The 20,215-nt window shown below is 37.7% G+C and overlaps 1 protein-coding gene across 1 annotated transcript in view; it reads right to left on the minus strand.

Annotated features, from left to right (window-relative positions):
* The window catches only part of USP9X (ubiquitin specific peptidase 9 X-linked), a 105,413-nt gene that overhangs the window by 63,103 nt on the left and 22,095 nt on the right, over window positions 1-20,215 (minus strand). Inside the window, exons 2-10 of the mRNA XM_068395183.1 lie at window positions 16,067-16,320; window positions 14,017-14,162; window positions 13,637-13,716; window positions 7,906-8,018; window positions 6,923-7,141; window positions 4,656-4,771; window positions 4,155-4,406; window positions 3,936-4,074; window positions 2,184-2,336 (exon numbers count right to left, since the gene is read on the minus strand). Coding sequence (XP_068251284.1) covers window positions 2,184-2,336; window positions 3,936-4,074; window positions 4,155-4,406; window positions 4,656-4,771; window positions 6,923-7,141; window positions 7,906-8,018; window positions 13,637-13,716; window positions 14,017-14,162; window positions 16,067-16,162 — 1,314 coding nt within the window. The 5' untranslated portion in view covers window positions 16,163-16,320. The remainder of the gene's footprint in view (window positions 1-2,183; window positions 2,337-3,935; window positions 4,075-4,154; window positions 4,407-4,655; window positions 4,772-6,922; window positions 7,142-7,905; window positions 8,019-13,636; window positions 13,717-14,016; window positions 14,163-16,066; window positions 16,321-20,215) is intronic.

The following is a 20,215-nucleotide window of genomic DNA, read 5'->3' on the forward strand; positions in this document are numbered from 1 at the left end:
CAGCTTGCTGTGCAGAAACAGGGAAGCACATATAAAGTTCTAGCTAAACGCTCCAGAATGTAAGTAATGAGACTCCCAACACCAATCTCTGCAATTTTATTTCTTGTCTAGCTGGATCTTTCCCTGCAACTCAACAGACTGCAACCTAATGCTTGCCTTTAGAGACTTCCAACATTATTTCTTCAATCAAATATATCTGTTTTGTAAGCATTCACTTTGTAAGACACAAAAACACTTCAATAAAACTTAAAAACTTATGTTGCCTTCTAAAGGCAAAAGCAGCATGATTTTATTACTTTTCATAAACCTACTTATTTTTATTCTAGTTGTATATTGAGATTCTCAGGGCACTTCTATACTGTCAACTGTAAATCTGTGCATGCTCACCCTCTAAACCCAGGCAGCAACATAACGGCTCTAGCCTGAAAGCAAAACTACACCATTGCTGCACTCAGCCAGAGCTAAAATAGCCTGCCTGTTATATAAAGCTACACAGTAAATCAACTCCTCGCTACTGAATTTCATGCTCCAGCTGCTCTTAGAAGCAGTCATTTAATAAGAACTTTGAAAAACTACTAAACACGGAGTCGTGAAGTTGGTAAAAATCATTCTGTATTAGCAGATTTTGGTATTCTGACCTTTTAGTCTATTTTAATTCCATGACCAAAGCCGTGGTGAAACCATCTACCTGAGTAAGACTTACTGAATTCCAACTTCAACACAAAAAAATACAGGACAAAACCACAGCAAATGCACTGTGGCAACTACTTAACTAAAAGCTTAAGAAGTGAGCAGAGTAAGCCAGGTATCTGAGAGCATGGGAGATTTCTTCCTAAAAATTTTTTTGCAACTGTTGGGGTGGACTATCCCTATCTTTTAAGGGTTGCACCACTTGTTCACATTTTTCTGGAAGGGTAAAAAGTTTGGCTTAAACTAGCCCCATGTCCCATTTCCAGGCACTATGAGTAATATAATTGCTTGGAAGACTTTTTCCTAGATTTCAGACTTTTTTTTTTTTCCTTTATAGAAGGTGAGGCTCTAATATAGCTAACACAAGCCTACTAACAGCAAACGAACTTCTCAAAGTCTTTTTTCCCCACCACGAACTTCTTACAAAGACAGTCTGGAAAGGTCTACAGACCACAAGGTGAAAACTAACAGTATGATCACAGACCTTAATTAAAGTGATCTGTGTACTGCTCTGTTACATGATGTAATTTCCTGAACAGGACTTAGGGATAATGAGAAAATAAGTTTCTTGAGTTTCAGCCTCTGCAGTTACTATCATGCTGGAATTGAAGTCTAGAGATCAGAAGTTAGTCGAAACACCAGAGACCCCAAGTCAAGCTACTATGAAGAAACTTAACTCTATCCCTGCCAAAATCAGTACAGCCCTCTATCTCGGAAACTGGATTTAGTTGTCCCACACTTGAAAGACTGGCCCTAAGGGCTTACTTGTACAATTAAGCTAGAGTTTCACCACCAATTCACTTATGAACAAGGATATACGTACTCATGCTTGCTTCTATCCTAAAATGATCTTTTATTTTCAGTCTACTCAATAATTAATAATGATTTTGTCTCTTCAGCTGCCCTTTATGTGTGCTAAACTCATGCAGTCCACAGCTAAGAAGCCCAGCTTCACTGATCATTTAAGTAAACAAGACAATATTGCAAAATCTGTAATTTTTCAAAAATAATCATTACAACACAAAGGAAATTATTTGCTGTTAAACAGCTTCTAGAACAGTCATTATTATAAGCCTTATTATATGCGCTCTGCCCAGGAAAAATTTATACAACTGTGGTGAACTTGGAGATTAGTAATACGTATTCTTAATGCATTTTAAAATACTAAGTCATAACATATCATGTTCTTTCATGATCTAGACTTTGCTTCACGTTGACAGTTCCTTAATGCTTGAAAAGGATGATCTTTGCACCATCTTCTGAACTGTTCCTTTAGACTTTACGTACATGTGTAGTTGACCCCTTCTACTGAAAACATTTGAGAAGATAATTTTGAGATCCAGGACCCTGAAAAGAACACTATTTGATTTCAAATTTTTCTTTAGTTTTGTCTAACACAAAGTGTAAGAAGCACAAGTTGTTGTCTTCTCAATACGGGACAGGACAACAAGATCCCTTCACCACAGCAGCAGACAAGCAGTTGATTTCTTTACCTGTGCAGCCCAAATGTTGTCAAGATCCTGCAAAGTGAGGGCTTTCTCTTTGATGACAAAACGAAGAATTTTCTCTAACTTCTCTACATATTGAGGTTGATGAAGACTATCTCTCAACACAATTGATAAAATATTATTCTGCTGGATCCATTCCTGAATACAGAAAGAAAGTAGTGCATCTCAAATTACTGAAGTGTGTTACTGATATTTAAGCTAAAAAGAAAAATTTCAACCTGTTACAGATTAATGACTTTACATACAATATTCTAATTGGGAGAAGTGAGAAAGATGCAGCACAAGAGGAATATATTTATCTCTACCTTAAATTTCTTCTTAAAAAAAGAAGTCAGCATTTAAAATAATCCAATATGCTAGTCACTGTGTTATCTTAAGGGGAAATACTTTTTCAGGCATATTAAAATCATGAATTCAAAGCATAAAAATGTTCAAACAACTTCAAACATAAAAAGCCAATGGGAAGAACAGTTAACTCTTCTATTCAAGGAACAGTATTTTTCTCTTCCAATTCACAATTGTTAAATATCAAAACCAAATTGTTTAAGACACTTCTAGCTTTACTGGTATGCTTATAGCATATCACATAAAAATGGCATAAGCAAGAACTGAAATATAAAATGGTTAGATTACTAAAGTGTAGCCACTTATAGGGATTTTATTAAATGCTTCTAATTAAATTAGAGGCAAATATTCAAGCCATACTTAAGTAGATGCAATTTTTTTCAGTGGTGTCATTGACATAGTCAGATTATGGTCATGTATTTTTTGTTCAGACTGAAGCAAAGCAGTGTGTGCTTCAAGCACCGAAAAAGAAAATAAACATATACAGCATCATACCTTCCAAGTGTCCTTGATTACAGACTTAGAATATTCTAGCTAGTCTCATGAAATACTTAAATCTAGAAGTTTTCAGTTAAAAACAGAGATCTTGTCTGAGATGCCAAACTACAGGGTGTATGTAAAAAACCAGACCTATTTCTTCCTATTGCTTTAAAAAGTCAAACTGCAACAATTCTTTTTTTTGTCAGCAGTCCTTTAGCACATTATAAACCTCACAACAGGTAGTCAGTCACAAAGATGGGGCAGAACAGTGCAAAAATCAGTTAACACAATTAAATTTCACAAAGATGAAGAGAAATATGTCTTGTCTTTATAAATGCTCATTTTAATTGTTCCCTAAATATGCAGTCAAGAATGAAACAGTAGTCAAAGTATATAAATATTAAATAAATAAAATTAAAATGTGATATCTAGAACTTTCTATACCAAAGAATCCAGCTTCTGAAATGTGAAAAGCAGAGCAGTCATTTAGAACTGTAATGAGAAAAAGTTACTTGAAGCACCAAAAACAGACTAGATCCTTAGTTAAATGAACATTCAATTTTTATGTACAGTGGCACTAAAGTTTCAAATGAATCACACCTGTTTTATCTAGGTTTGGGTTTTTTTTAAACATTATATAAAAAACATACTATTGAAGGATCCCTTTTTAAAGCATGTTTTTACCATTGAAAATAATTCTCAGCAGCAGCTTTGAAACAAATACAGCAATTTTTCACAGAAAGACTACTATTAAAATTACTTATTACCATGATGTGATACCTAGAGTTTATAACACTATATATGAAAATTAGCAGTGTGTGCAGGATCCACAATATATAGCTACTTCTACAATTAAAGTAATAAAGAGGAAGAAAATCTATCCCGTGAATTCCGGTGAAGAAGAGAACTTACTGCCATTCTTTCAGCTGTAAGCCATTCCTCCTCTTCAGGATTACCATGTCGATGAGTATAATACGACACACTGGATATTACTTTGTTGACTTCATTTAGTGCATTCATTTTACCATTGAAAGAAGAAATTTGTAACAACCTGTAAGAGAAATTAAATGTAAGAAATGTGGAAAAAAAAAAAGTCAGAAGTAGCATATCATATTAGGAGTAATATCTTACCTAAGTATCATTTTTAACCTAAATATTTCTAAGTTTTTTACAGTTTCTTCTTGTCCTGGAACTCTTGAAGCTAAGTTCTTTAGAGATTTGATTATCATTGACAAAGCATCATTTTTGGCTTCATTCTTTGCTTCTTTTTTCAGTTCATCATCTGTTAAATTTTCTAAAAATTGTGGAACCATTTCTATAATTGGAAGGAAATATTTCTTCACTGTATGCAATGTTAGAAATTCATAACATTGTCCAAATGGCCTAAAAAGAAAGAAAAAAAGGACCAAAGAGCCGTAATCAGTAGCTATGTAATATTAAGATAGTAAAGAGCAATTCATTCAAGAAACTCGAGTCAATTTACAAGCACAGGAAATGCTGAAGGTAAACACAACTAGTTAAGAGATGGAGTAAGGGAAGTGCCTCAAGAAAAGACTAAGCTTTGCACTAACATAATATTTTACTTAGTCCAACTTTTTGAAATATGTAAATTATTATTTTTTAAAAACTTACTTGATGAGAGCTGCAATTATCTGAACATTCAATGCTGATCCACTCATGAAGCGATCATGCAAGATCTGAAATCCATTTAATGTGCCAAACTTGTTGATAAGATCTACTAGCCAACCCTGCAAAATAATAAACAGTTATTTTCTGACATTTACAAATTACCATCTAGAAATACTTTCAAGCACCTGTTAGTAACAAAACTTTTTAAAATAAGTCCTTACTCAGTAAACTGTTAGAAGGTAACAGAATTGACAATGAACTTACCTATATAGTTTAAATATTCAGTTTTAAGGAAACAGTTAGAAATAGGCAATACGATCTTTCCCGTTATGTCAAAAAACAGATGCTGTATATTAGTCATTCAAAGAATTTTAGCAAATATATAGGAATAAAAATGACTATACTTCAGGTTCATCTTTGGCTGGTAAGTTACTACAGAAAGCATGATGATTCTGGTATTTTTTTCTGGTCCTGGATGTGATAATGCTGCATATAAAAGCAGTAAGAATGCAAAATAACGTTCTTCTAAACATGCTTAGCAATGCAAGGAAGTTCCAAGGAAACAGTTATTTATCTTTGGTTCTTACATATCAACAGCTAGCAGTTCTACTAAAAAAGAAAAAAAAAAAGGAAGAAAACAACAAAAATATAATTCTGTTAGCTTCTGAAGTTGTAACAATGCCATTTGGAGCACAATTCTGAAAAATTCAGACACATGAACCAGAACAGATTATTAATCTGCACTGCCAGTTCAAAAAAAAAATATAAAAACAACCCCCCAAAAAAACCAACAAAACACCCCACCAAACCCCAAAACAATCAAACCAAACCAAAAAACAAACTCCAAAACCACACTGACACTAGCATTCCATGTCTAACTAAAAACATTTCTCGTATCATTGAGAACTACAAGGGAGAGAAAATTCCTACTTTATCACATGATCTCCTTCTCAAAATGTCACCTACAAAATCACGTTGAGTGAGAAGGCAAATCCATCAACTGGCAAATACAAGCAAGCCAATTAACACAGTATGAATGGCATTCCAGTAGACTTGTGCCAGCTTACCACAGAAACACATGACACAGTTTGATTGTGGACCAAAGACTGAAAGTTAGAAAGAAAAATTTAACCGAACATAATTTAATGTAAGAGTTAAAAGCGGCAGAACATCTTAATCACAGAATCACAGAATCAACCAGGTTGGAAGAGACCTCAGGGATCATCGAGTGCAACCGCTGCCCCTGCACCACCCTGTCAACTAGATCATGGCACTAAGTGCCATGTCCAGTCTTTTCAAAACACATCCAGAGATGGTGACTCCACCACCTCCCTGGGCAGCCCATTCCAATGTCTAATAACCCTTTCTGAGAAGAAATTCTTCCTGATGTCCAACTTGAACCTCCCCTGGCAAAGCTTGAGGCTGTGCCCTCTTGTCCTATCGCTAGCTGCCTGGGAGAAGAGGCCAACTCCCACTTCACTACAACCTCCCTTCAGGTAGTTGTAGACTGCAATAAGGTCACGTCTGAGCCTCCTCTTCTCCAGGCTAAACAACCCCAGCTCCCTCAGCCGTTCCTCGTAGGTCAGACCCTCCAGACCCTTCACCAGCTTTGTCGCCCTCCTCTGGACTCACTCCAACACCTCAACATCTTTCTTGAAGTGCGGGGCCCAGAACTGAACACAGTATTCAAGGTGCAGCCTCACCAGTGCCGAGTACAGAGGGACGATCACTTCCCTAGACCGGCTGGCTACACTATTCCTAATAGAGGCCAGGATGCCGTTGGTCGCCTTGGCCACCTGGGCACACTGCTGGCTCATGTTTAGCTGGCTGTCGATCAGCACCCCCAGGTCTCTTTCCACCGGGCCGCTTTCTAACCACTCTTCCCCCAGCCTGTAGCGCTGCATGGGGTTGTTGTGGCCGAAGTGTAAGACCCGGCACTTGTTCTTGTTGAACCTCATGCCGTTGGTCTCGGCCCATCTATCTAACCTGTCCAAATCCCTCTGTAGGGCCTTCCTACCCTCCAGCAGATCGACACTGCCACCCAGCTTGGTGTCATCTGCAAACTTACTGAGGGTGCACTCAATCCCTACGTCTAGATCATCTATAAAGATATTGAACAAAGATATAATAAAGATATATCATTATAAAGATAATGATACAGAGAACGAAGGGAGTTTTTTCCCCCCTCTAAAAACACTTCTCTATGGCTACTGTGTAATTAGGTAACACTGCATAAAATTAAAAATACAGGTCTGAAAATGCTCCCATACCTTTGGTGATCGTGGGTCAGGAGGACGGGCATAAAGTTCATCTTCAGCGAGCTGGACTCCTGCAGGAACTGTTTCTGAAGGACGAGTACCATTGTATAGATGGAATTTGCAGTGAGGATTTAAGGCCATGGCAAGAAGTTCAAGAAGAGGAAACCAGTCTTGAGACAGCTTGGCCACACAGAGTTCCACTAGTCGATGAGTGTTGTTAATAATACATCTCTATTAAGAAAAAAAAAAAAACAACCAAGAACGTGGCAGGTGACTGTACGATGAATATGATCTATAAACTGAACCGTTTGTACCTAGCATGCAGAGTTGCATAAGTTTTATAACATTGTATTTTAATTTGTACTTCCTCCAATAAAGGCTTTAAACAAACTTTAAACTGTTTTCAGCTAAAAATTAAATTTAGGAAAAAGACACAAATATTTTTGGTTGAGACATTCATGAATCACTACTGAACTATTAACTTTTCCTTCTTTCACTCATTTCTCTCACAGATTTTAATTTACTTAGGTAGATCTTCACAGTTTCTCATTTGGCATGTGACGAGCTGTCCAACCAGTAGTTTTTATATTCAAACAGCTGCTCCAAACATTCAGAAGTTAGCAGGTTGCTAAAAGCTTTTACTAAAAAAGCAAGTTTTCATGTCCTAGCATGCACATAAGAATAAGCAGGTCTCTAGACATTTGGCCAAAGACAGCCTGCCTAACAAGAGCTGCACTACTGTACATACAAAGTTCAGTTCCTCCCATATCTCTTACGTTTTATTTCCTTCCAAAAACACCAGAGGTAGTAAGATGAAACAATGATAAAGGATGACTTCCCCCCTTCCGAGCCACGTATACAAGACCTCCCAGTTCTCTGTTGAGATGAGTTTCAAAAACAAGATTCAGTCTCTCCAGTCTCATAAGTCACAAAGGCAGTCTTCCTTCCTCATTTCAATTACTACGCTTTTCAGAAACACAACGTTAAAAACTCACATGAATCTCAAACTTCCATCCGCTCACTGCCTCATCTGTAAGGATTTTTGTGAAAGATATTGTTAACCCATCTCGAAAAAATCGCTGGCATGCTTCACTTTTGACATCAAGGCCTATTTTAGAACAGAAAAGAAAAAAAACCAAACTATTAGATATGCAATTTCATTAGCTGTTACAGGAACTTTTAAATATTGAAAGTAGTGATTTGGACTTCAAAGGTTTGGTGTTCAAAATTTCAGAATTATTTTAAAAAGAGAAGCCTTAGATGAAGACAAATTTTGTAAGCTCGAATGCACAAAAACCTGACAGATTAATGGTCTAATAAAGCCACCTCAAAAATTGCACTCCTTTAGATATTTTTTAAATTATTTTAAAACCATATGACAGGGCTTTTTTACCTTTTTCATGCTTGTAACACTCAAAGATATAGTAGTAAAAATAAGTACAACCTTTATCTTCCATTCTTCTGGTACATGTGCATTTATGTTCTCTTATTTAGTTGCTACCAGGAAAACTCAAATGAGTGAAGAAGAGAAAGAGTGAGACATGCTCAGCTTCCCAAATACAAACATGAATCCTTCTGTCTTTCACCCTCACCTGAAGTAGAGTTTCTTGTAATTCTGCTGCCAGGACCCAACACACCTACACCCCAACACTGCGATAAACCTTTACAGCCACCATATGTCAAGTTTAAAATCGAAGAACAGTGTTTCATACTTTTAGCTATTTTAAAACTCTGGATTTATTTATAACCCAGTATTTCAACAAATCCGTATTTCCCCTTTAAAAGAGCCTCCGTCACCTCCTTGAAAACTACTCCAGTGTTCCCTCTTTTTATCACTACCAGAGGTACATGATACATATTATCTGGCCAAGTATAAACAACTCCACATTATCTTCCTATGTAGCTTGCAGTCTGGATAGCTGACATCCCTACAGTATATCTAAGTGCTAAGACCAGTAACAAGAGGCCATAAGCCACAGCAATAACAACGTGACAAAAGAAGATGAGAGATGGACACTGCCTAAAACGTAGGCATTTGCAGTAAACAAATTAGTTTAACTAACTCCTCAAGGAGGTAAAGATGACAACTTCATCCTATACAAAACAAGAGGATATGGAAGGCATTCAATGTGGTCAACTTAACCTAGGGGAAATGTTCCCTTCTGAACCCAAATGTAACAGTGAATTTAATTTTGAATACAAATTTAAAGCAGGCACTCAAGTGATTTTAATGCTCCTTAGAGTACCAGTATATTGCACTGAAATATCTCTCAAACTTTCAAGTACTTCTTGGACCACCTCCCCCCCCGACAATGGCTGGCCAGTTTCAGTGAGCAAGACATTTCAAACCAAGTTCAGGAATACCAAAACAGAGTATGTTTCAAAATACATTGTCCTTTCTGTACTTCACTGAACTTGGAAAGAGAGGGAAGACTTAGAACCTTAGAAGATACTTGTATGACTCCTGGATCGCCTTCCACCTTCTCCCACAATGCTGCATACTGCTGAAACAACAGATGACACTTAGGGAAGGAACCAAGGCTAGGTGTCTACAAGGACCAGAGTATCATCAAAATCAGAGTAGAGGAGTCCAAGAAGACAGCACGTTGGGAGAGGAAGCAAGAGTAATCCAAAGACAGTGAGAAGAGAAAGAGCAATTACACTAGACATCTGGCATCTACGGCTTGAATCAGATTCAGTATCACTAACTCTTAGGTGAGACCCCAAACAGCCATTTTTCTCCCCGTTGTCCAAATTATGAAGGCAGAGAAGGATAAGGAAGAATACAAGAGGTAAGTAAATGCATGTAGCCCTGAGCTAAGTATTAAAAGTTGGAGAAATGGATTATGCAGCGAGAAAAAAAGTTAATATGAAAGGAAAAGGTGATGCGCAACACACAGTGCACAGGAGCTGCAATTAGGGGATTGGAGGAAGAACAGAGGGCCATTTGATTTCTGTACCTGCGCTTAAAAGCGGTCCATTTGCCAGATAAACCACGCGGAGTGTATTAACCCGGCCACAAGAGCAGAAACACTCTGGGTCCACAAAACTTTCCAGTCCAGATGCAATTGCATATGAACAAACTCTGATGCATCTGAAGGGTATTCAACAGTATAGGGTTGGAACACCAAGGCCCCAAGCAAAATCACCCAGCTCCTCTTCTCCAGGACTTTGGGTTATACAACTTTGTAGCTGCAACTCCAGAGCTGAGCTGGCTCCACACTGTGCCAACGAAGTCCCCACAGACCTGGAGCCTCGGGAACTGCAGCAGAGAAACCTTTCAGCAGCTTGGCAAGGGCTGGTTCAGACCCTGCAGGACTGAGAGTGACATGGAGCTAACAAGCTCTGGGGAAACCCACACTTGCCCGTGGGCACAGTGGCTACACATGGCACTCAGGGATTCTGGCAGACTTTCAATAACTCTTAATCATCAGGAGTATGAGAGTCTTTCTATACCAAGACACTGCACTGACCCTGCTGTAGTTCATTTCACTGAACTGGTTCTAGCCCAAATACCTAAGAAACTTTAGAATATGAGGACACAAATCTGCTGTCCTTCCTTTAGATAGATGGCAAAAAATAATAATTTCAAGAAAATGCAGAAGATACAGCTTCAGTAAGGAACTCAAAAGCGGTCCCACAGAAATGCAGATGGATCATCCAGACAGATGGTTTTAGAGGATGCTGGAAACAACTCCCTTTATTGGGCTGCCTGGCTTTTGGATGCACATGTGCTCATGCACACACAAACATGTTTCTTTCTTTTTTGAGGCTCTAGGGCCTGTCTCTCTTTCCCATTCTGTAAGCCTTGTAATTCACCAAAAACAAAGATTTAGGATCAAGGATGAAGTTAAGTTGTGCAGTGAAACCTCATTTCAGTTTAAATAAGCTACAAACTGTCTAAGTTGCCTTGCATCTTGCTTGTGTGTGTCACATTGTGAAGTTCTGGCAGCATGTTAAAAATTGAATGCAAACATTAGAAGCAACAAAATCCACAACAAAGGCAGAGCAGTGCAAAGTTGTTGAGGGGATTCTGGAAGAAAGAGTGGAGAATATTCTTGCCTATAAAAAAAAAACCACCCTAAAACAAAACATTTTTTTTTTTTACTTTTTAAATTTATAGCATCCAACTCACTATGACATTTATTTCTGGAACAAATCTCATTACTCAAAACACTTCAGAAGTATTCCAGAGTTATTGTGAAGATATACATCACTCTTGCTATTAAACACTATTTTTCAAATAGGTTTTCTGTTATTAGCAAGTAACTCCAGACTACCATTTGATAGTCTCAGGGCTTGCTTTAATGAAGAACAATACATTGACACCTACACACAGAAAGATAATCTTCCATAAATAAATGCATCTGCCAGGAATAATGCAAGTCACAGTCTAGACAGGATTCATGCTACTCTATCAAATTTGCTCCTTGCACTTGAAGGTGGTAATGATGACATTTAATTCTTATGAGTACTTTCAATTCAGTTCAGTTATGTCCCTTTTCATTTCAGTTCCTGAAAAGATTTGAAGAGGATGCAAATATCACTCTTATTTTATAGACAGGGTCACAAAGAGAGCAGTTACCCCAGAGTCACTCCAGAATGCCAATGCCAATGGCCACTAGCAATGTTAGAAATAAAAGCTACTTGGAGAACCCTAACCACTAGAAAATGGTGCTTGATAAAAAAATTTAGTGGGCTGTGTTTGGGTTTTGTTGCTTCACAATCTGAGTCACAGACTGCAATATAAAATTTATGTAATTCAACAGCTGGTTATTTTTCTGTTTCTCCTTTCAGTTCTTCCCTTTTGAAACAGAACTCCTCAGATTAAGAAAAATGGCCATGGACAGGTAGCAAGGTGTTCAATTTTAGATCTTACTGAGATAATGGAACACATTTTAGTCTATTAAGAAATGTACACAACAGAATCATTTACATTACTTCTCTATATATACACACTCTGAAACAGTATCTGCCAAGTCTTGAGGTACCAAACAGAATCAGTTACACCCAGTGAGCACCCTATCATATTCCTTGAGCATCTAAAGTTATTTTAAAAAGAACCATCTTAGCCATCATGTAACTTCAAGTAGAGAGGAAAAAAAAATCTAGGATGTAACTATAAAGATAACACAGTTAAACAACTACTTCTAACAGCTTTCCTTGTTTCCTCCTTAGCCAATAATCCTTGTGTACATACACACACAGGAATTGATCTAGAGGGCAACAGGAAGAATAATTAATTAGCAATGCAGAAGCCCTTTTCAGAATCAGACATCAACAACTTAATAAAAATCAAAGTGCACAAAGCATATGAATAGATTTCCACTGTTCTTCACAACTCCAAGAGGAAAAAGAGAAGACTTTTTGTTTGAGAACTTTCAACTAAGTCTGATGCTTCGGAGAAGTACGTTGACGTTAGGAGTAGCCAAAAAATCTCATTCTGCTTTTATTTATTTCATTGATAGTCTTTTGGCTTTGTTTTTTTTTTTTTAAAAAAAAAGATTTAACAGCTGGCAGTACATACATCTCCTCTCTCACAAATCACAAGCAGAGAATTACTTTTTACTGCACTGTTCCAACAGCCCAGACATAGATGGCTGCATTTTCTTTCCATAAGTTGGCATTTCTTTTGCTCCTGAACAGATGCGATCACTTGAAAATTCTACACTCACCTTAGGATTCCTGCCAGACCTAGCCACGTGCAAAGAAGCCACTTCCAAGCACAACTACAGCTGATATATCAGTGTCGGCAACAACATCTCATTATCCTATTCTGGATCACAAGGGTGCACCCTAACTTTTGTTTTTCCAGAGAGTGCTCCAAAGCAAAAGAGACTCACAGAAAACAATAAAGGTAACCCAGAATATCATGACCACAATCAGCTTTTTATTCTTAAAACTGCCTAAGAATAATCTTTATTAACATGGAAATGAAGTCGTCCTGGTCCAGCTATGCAAAAGGAACGGGCACTTTGTATGTCACTATAGTTAAAACACAACTAGCTGGTTAAGTGTAGATATCCTAGAAAAATATTTTGATCTGAATTCTGGTATTTCTCAAACACTAGTGCAACAAATACTGACCAGAATAGGAGACCAAAGCAACTTTCCAGGAGAACAAAACTTTCCAGAACACATAATGAACTTGTCGATCTGACTAGTACAATTTAGCAAATACATACACAGTCCTGATATGGAATCCTCCTACTTCCAAGCAAGCCAGACACACCAAGCAATATGGTAGAATTATTAGTTTAAGTCATGCTGTTTAAAATTCTAACTTTTCTCTAATAATCTCAAAAGTATGTGTGTGCCAAATTTGAAGAAAAATTTATGGCAAGACATTTGGAAAGCTAGATTAGTAACTTATTTTTAAAAACCTAGAATTCTTTGAGTTTTCGTAGCTGTTATAAAGACCAAACCCACCAGGTCTGATATCAAAGTGAATACAGAAAACAGGTAGAACAGGAATGACAAGATTTTTATTGCTGTAAGATTATTCAACTTCCCTACTCATGCTAAGGCACCTAATTTCTAACTACATTGATGGCTTTCTAAAATTTCTGATCTATGAAGGTTCTGCATACCACCCTGAAACAATCTTCAGGACCAGCTTTGTAACAGAAATAATCCAGAATTTTTAAGCCTCCATCAAGGATTCAAAAGAATAAGAAAATACTTTACACACTGGCCTAATAATCATTAATTGTCTTTTCAGCTTACCTTTTTTGCTTAGGTCGATAGCAGCTTCTAGAAGAACCTCTAATTCCCCTTTCGGCAATACAGGAACAACCCATCGAGGCCTATATTCAAAAACAAAACAAACCCCCCTGTATTTCAGCTGCAGTTCCCAAAAATCAAGAATCCTTGTCCCTTTGTAATGCTTTTAAAATACCATAAGCATGTACATTTTTGAAGGCTCTGATGAGCACTCCATTTAAAAAAAAAAAAACCCTCTGATTTGTGCCTCATTCTCTTTCCAACTTTAACCCAATAAAAATTATTTCAAGAAATACAGTGAAACAAAGATGCAAGAATCCTGATTCCACTATCAAGATATTTGCACAAATAATCTACACCCTCTGAAAAAAGTGTGAAAATACCTGTTGATCATGTCATCCAACTTTGCCAGGTCTGTGTGTGGAAATGCAGGCTCCTCATCTTCAAGCTGGGGTGGAGCATCTCCTTGGCCCTGATCATCAGGCGGGGTAGCTGGGGAGTTCTCATTGGAAGAATCAGGTGAAGAAGTCTAAAATTGGTATGGAAAATACTTTAAATACTGCCTGCACTTGCGTGCCACTTATTTTGGCATTTTTGCTTCACACTGTGTTTCAAAGAATCACTTGAAGTACCTGTCATCATAAAATATAATAAAATCATTTGATTTCAGATTTATTAACAAAAAAGAGCATAAAATGTGCTATATGCTTTCTATCTCATCGGTTTAAAAATTAAGCTGGTTTCCCAGTGAGGGAAGTGGGGTTTTTTGTAACAGACTTCTACTTTCAGCAGACCACCTACCTAGAAGGTGAAAATAGAGACTACACGGATGCTCCAGTTTTTACAAATCTTCTGCACAAAAGATGACTATTTTAGGTAGAAAGACAAACTTCAGCCACAGCACAGAAGAAAACGACCATAAAAAACATTTTCTAAAAAAGTTTGCTAAAAATTAGTAACATACTAGTACAGCTGGCTACTAACCTCCAAGAACATGATTAGTTAAGCCCATTTTGATGGGCCATGCAAGATACAATGCATTTTGTAGATGCACGCTTATTCCTATCTAGAAATAGTATGAATTGACAATAATAAAGATTCAAATCAGAACAGCATGAGGACAAGAGAGGATCAAAACCTCAAGAACGTTTTTCACATGTTGTACCATGTCTGGTTGGCATGGAGTTAATTTTCTTCACAGCACCCTGTATGGTGCTGGGTTTTGGATCTGCGACCAAAACAATATTGATAACACACCAGTGTTTTGTCTGTTGCTGAATAGTGTTTGCACAGGTTCAAGGCCTTGTGTTTCTCACTTTGGCCCCCAGCAGTACGTAGGCTGGAGGTGGGCAAGAGGCTGGGAGGGGACACAGCCAGGACAGCTGACCTGAACTGACCAAAGAGATACTCCATACCATATACTGTCACACTCAGCAACAAAACAGGGCAAGGGCAGGGGGAGGTTTTTTTTTTTTCCAAGGTAGCTGTTGCTTTTGGACTACCTGGGCATCCATCAGCTGATGGAGAGTGACTGTGTTTGCATCACTTGTTTCCCCCACTACCCCTTCACTTATTAAACAGCCTTTATCTCAACCCATACAATTTCTCACTTTTCCCTTCCGATTCTCTCCCCTATCCCACTGAGGCACAGGGAGTGAGCGACAGGGTGGAGGCTTACCTGGCAGCCAGGGTCAGCCCACCACACATGTTCCAAACAACACTTCATTCTCAGGAAGTAACAATCATTAAACCTTATGGCATTAAACAAATACAATCTTCATACCAAATTAAAAGACAGCGTGGCTTTTCTTTTAAATGGGTTTGGCTGCATTGTTTAAAAGCATCTTTTCTGGTATTTTTTCCCCAACAAAAAAGAATCACCACATTATGATGCAGTATTTGAAAATTTTTGCTTGTCTATTGAAAGCTGGATAACCTATTCAACAGAAACATGCTAAGTTGTTCAGGAAGTCTAGTACAATGAACAGAGACCTAGATGAAGATGGTCTTAAAGAGCTGATACCCGCTTGTAAGCTGTTTTATCCAAAAAGTGCTTTTGCAGAACTGAGAATAAACTGAACTCACAGAGAGTAGTTTTACCAATCTGTGGCAGGTAAGTCTACAATGCTGTTCTGAGGAAGCTGCTGATATTATTACAAGAAGGCTTCTTATCCAAAATACATATGCTTGAAAGAACTATGCCACTGCCTGAAAAGTGAGCATCTTTTGCAATGAAGTGCTCCCTAACTGTACCTACTTTGCCAATAGCACTGCCTCCATTCCTCAAAATCTTTTTTGTACTTCCAGACGCACAAAAAAGAATCTAACTTAACTAGACATCTCTAGGAATATACAAACTCAAATAATTCAGAAACACTATTTCTAAAGAACTAACCTCTTTATTTTTAGATAACTTGATTGTTAATACCATACCTGATTCTGCTGGAGGGGAGGCTGGGACTGTCCATCAGGAGCCTGGCCCTGGCTATCATTCCCTCCTACCGGAGAGCCACGAGTCGTGGCTGTCATACTCGACACAGGGCAGATCTTTGCAATTTTGTCTGCTTATGTAGTTGTTGTGAGAGAAGAAATTATAGTCCACTTAGTAAAGTTGAAGTACCAGCATATGCTTGCCTTAAAAAGCTCCAACTCAAGAACAAGCCATCTTGCAGAGACCATTGCATAACCTGGCAGGGGGGGGGAAAAAAAAAAAGACATATTGACATATGCATATGAAAGTGTCCATACCTGGAAAATAACACTACAAAACCAAATACACTGCCATAAAGAATCTTATTTTAGACTTAGTATTTCTTTTTATTAAGTACAACTGACATCAGGAGGAGGTAACATTTGAAATATTTAACATGATTTTAATGTTCTAAGTACAAATTACACTGATAATTACCTCTATACCACTGAGAAACTGACACATATCCAAAATGCAGCTGTTTACTCTGACTCTGTTGTGCTCAAATTGCTACAGTAGATTTTCAATTTGGAGTCAAGGTGCTGATCCAGGTCTATGTAGAAATGACCAGGTTAAGAGCATAAACAGCCACATTTGTCATCTTTTCCAATACTCTTCTCCTGACACTGTCTAACTGCAGATGTCTGAGAGGGAGTTAGAGATTAATTCTACCTCAGCTAAGACTAATAGAGACCCTGCAGCCAAACTACTTCTATTAGCATATCAGTGTTTACCCAGGGCATTTAACCTGTATTCCCTTCTTCCAACATGTGCCTATGAAAGCCGGGTCCACTGGCCTTTCAGGCCCACTACAAAGCCCATCACATCCCCACCAAGTATTTTAGCGGATTATGTGAAGAAAATTCTGACATCAGACTTATTTGTTGATCTTGTAATCATGATATACCAACAGTTCAATAATAACTATGTATTTCAACTTCATTGTGTTACGTTATAACAGCAATCCCACCCTATGCCACAGGGCACTGCATAACTATGGAAGACAAAACTTAATTTTCCAGAGCAACTCAGACTTCCAAACATCACACAAACCAACAACAGTACTCAGAAAGTTCAAAAGCCAAGTAGGGTGGCAGAAAAAACTGCATGAGCTTTCAGTAAGATTCATTCGGCAGTGCTATGTTCCTGATTCAATCAGCAAAAGCTCCAAGTTAACAATTTGGAGTGAAATTTTTGCTGTAACACTATGCATATTTGTGTTTTATTATGACATCTCATCTCACATTAATTTTCAATGCTGTTATCTTTCTCTAAGACACTTTAAAATCCTTTCCTAAATTGTGCAAATTTGCAAGCAGATATATATACAATAAAAATTTCGACTGAATACACTGTTCCCCCCTGCCCAGTCCCCAATATTAACAGCACCAACAAATTTAGAGATCTCTAATATTGTCACTAAAATAATGTTCACTTTTGAATAGAACTGTATTCTTTGAATACAGTCAATTGTAATCCATCCCCACCCTTCAGAATTCATATTCATAGGACTTAAGTAAGCCTGTTAAGTCCAGAACAAAGGCATTACCAACTCAAATTTTCTTTAGGAAGAAACTGATTTTTTAAATGCAATTTTAAAAATGAACTTATTTTAACTGGTGCTCTTTTTAAACTGCCCTCCTGACTATTTGTTTTCTATTGATGTTTAGAAAGATCACTAGGTAGAAAGTATTAGCAAGACTAAGTTTCCTGTCATATATATACACACACACACACACATATATATACACACACTGCAGTCTACTGCAGTTCAATGCAGTCAGTTCCCCTGCACTACCTGACTGAGGCTTCCAGGTACTTGCATAAACCAATGAAATCAAACTTCTGCCAACTTACATTGTACTTTTAAAGAGCCCTAAGCCAACTACCACCACAATAAATATTCCTTAATCACCACCGTTTTTCCTTAACAGGTCTGGTTCACAATACGGCCACACAAAAACTTGTGCTGGCACAAGGTGTGAGGTAGCAAAGAAGCAGGAAAAGGGTGAAACAGGTCCTTTCTGCAGCAAACCTGGTAGAGGTTGGCTTAAACTGCAGAAAGTGGTGACCACTGTGAACTGTAAGTTCCACGGTAACTTACACCAAGTGCAAGCTGCTTCAATCTCATCTCATTCTAATGCTTTTGGCTGAACTATCATGAAGTGATCCAGTTCAGAGTACTAAAGGAAACAAAAACAAAACAAATCAAAAAACCCAAACTTATAAACACTGTGATTATTTTTCAGTTTCTTTAATTACCTGAACTGGCGTACTGCAAGGCCAGAGAGTACGCATCCTAATGCTAGCCAGGGCACCAGGACAAAACTGCAGCTCTCCTGTTAGTGACTTTCACTAGTGGGGATTTACCCTTAGATTTTTGCCTCTGTGCTTAGTTGAAGGGTCTGGGCAAAGCATTCTTGTAAATTCCTTTCTGCTCAAGGTGAGTGACATAATTTCACTAGGAGATACAAGAAAACTACTACTGAAATAACCAACTTATTCAAAATCTTGTAAATTCACAAAGTGAAACAAAATCTGTTTAACAAAAAATATACAGAATTTTGTAGACATTAGTAAATACAGAACATTTACATAAAGGACTAATGTATCTTTTTCTTCCTCTTATTTAGTGACTGTTTGCTTAAGACTATAATGACACTACTCTATGTACATTACTTAAATTACATTGCCAGAAAAGTGTATTTCAGGGCCTCCAGAGTTCACTTGGCTTGGTGATGTGCATAACACAAGGTCAACTTCTTAACTGAGTTCATCACTTCTCCCTCCCCATCTGTGTGATGTTCTCAGACATACAAAAGTAACTTCAAGTTATGCTGCAGCTAACTAAAACCACTCCATCTCCAATAAATGGTCCAACTGCTTCTTGTACCTTCTGCATATTCTAAATTGCAAGGATATCCTTGTTCAGGTATTTTCCTTCTAATTACAAAGTATACAAACATGTTTTTGTAAGCACAAATCATCATCCAATTTATGCATTTTAAACAGTATTAGAAGGGAGTAGTTTACCAGTCCTGTTTTCAGCCACTGATTTAACAATTTATGTTTTAGAGAAAATATCAAACTGCATGCCCACAGAGAACACACTACTGCCTTAATCTCTCTAGAACTGATTAACCATGAAATTTCAAATTCCCAACACTTCTTTAATTAAGACTATTCAATTTCAATTTTTTAGAGTTAAAACTCACCAAGGCACAGTTTGGCTCAGTTCAAAATAGCCTTTACACCTATTTATAATTAATTCAGTTATTTATAAACAAATGTAAACTGATGCAGCAATACTTTGGTTTTGAGTATACAGACAGCCCAACAGAAACAATTCAAACTGCCTGTATCCAGCTGAATACTAATGGAGACCCTATATTAATTTTTATATGTGTCATTTCTACTATATTTGATTTCGGATTCAGCATACCTAGCTGTGTTAAAAAAAATTATCAACTTTACCCAAAGCTTTGAATGGATGTTTTGATACAGTGTCAAGATGGAGACAGACACCTATTAAATGACAAACTAACTCCTCCATTGTTAATCAAGTGATGTACAAGGCTACAAAGACTGAGTCAAATGAATCCCACTGACATTTGCTTTTGATTGCCAACTGAGCAAATTCTGATTTGCCATGCTTTTGCCATCTCCTTATGTCACCCTGATCCAACACTAAATTATAAAGTGAAAGTCAGCTTTGGCTTCACCTGACTGCTTGTAATTTTAGTCACATCAGAAGACAACTACAGTTTTTTGACTCCGCATGCCCCCCATCCAGAAGACACGACCCGCTGCAAGCAGTACTCCAACAGAGCACCAGTAGACTGCACAGAGGATGCTGGACACCCCACACAGCACTGCCCTCCAGGAGGGGCCTCTGCTTCCAGGCTCAAGCATCATGCAGTACAGCTCCATATCAGAGCTGAGCCTCCACTTCCACTGCCAGCAACCTCGATCCTGTGCGGCATAATAGTTACTTCTGTTTGGGGAAGACAAGAAATCAAGCACCTTTTCAAAAGCCAGGAAAAAAACACCAGATAGAGGTTCCTGGGTAAGTGCCAAATAAGGAGCAAATATGTACATATTACTCTGTTACA

This window comes from Nyctibius grandis, chromosome 2 (genome assembly GCF_013368605.1).
Source record: "Nyctibius grandis isolate bNycGra1 chromosome 2, bNycGra1.pri, whole genome shotgun sequence".
NCBI classification, from domain to species: domain Eukaryota; kingdom Metazoa; phylum Chordata; class Aves; order Nyctibiiformes; family Nyctibiidae; genus Nyctibius; species Nyctibius grandis.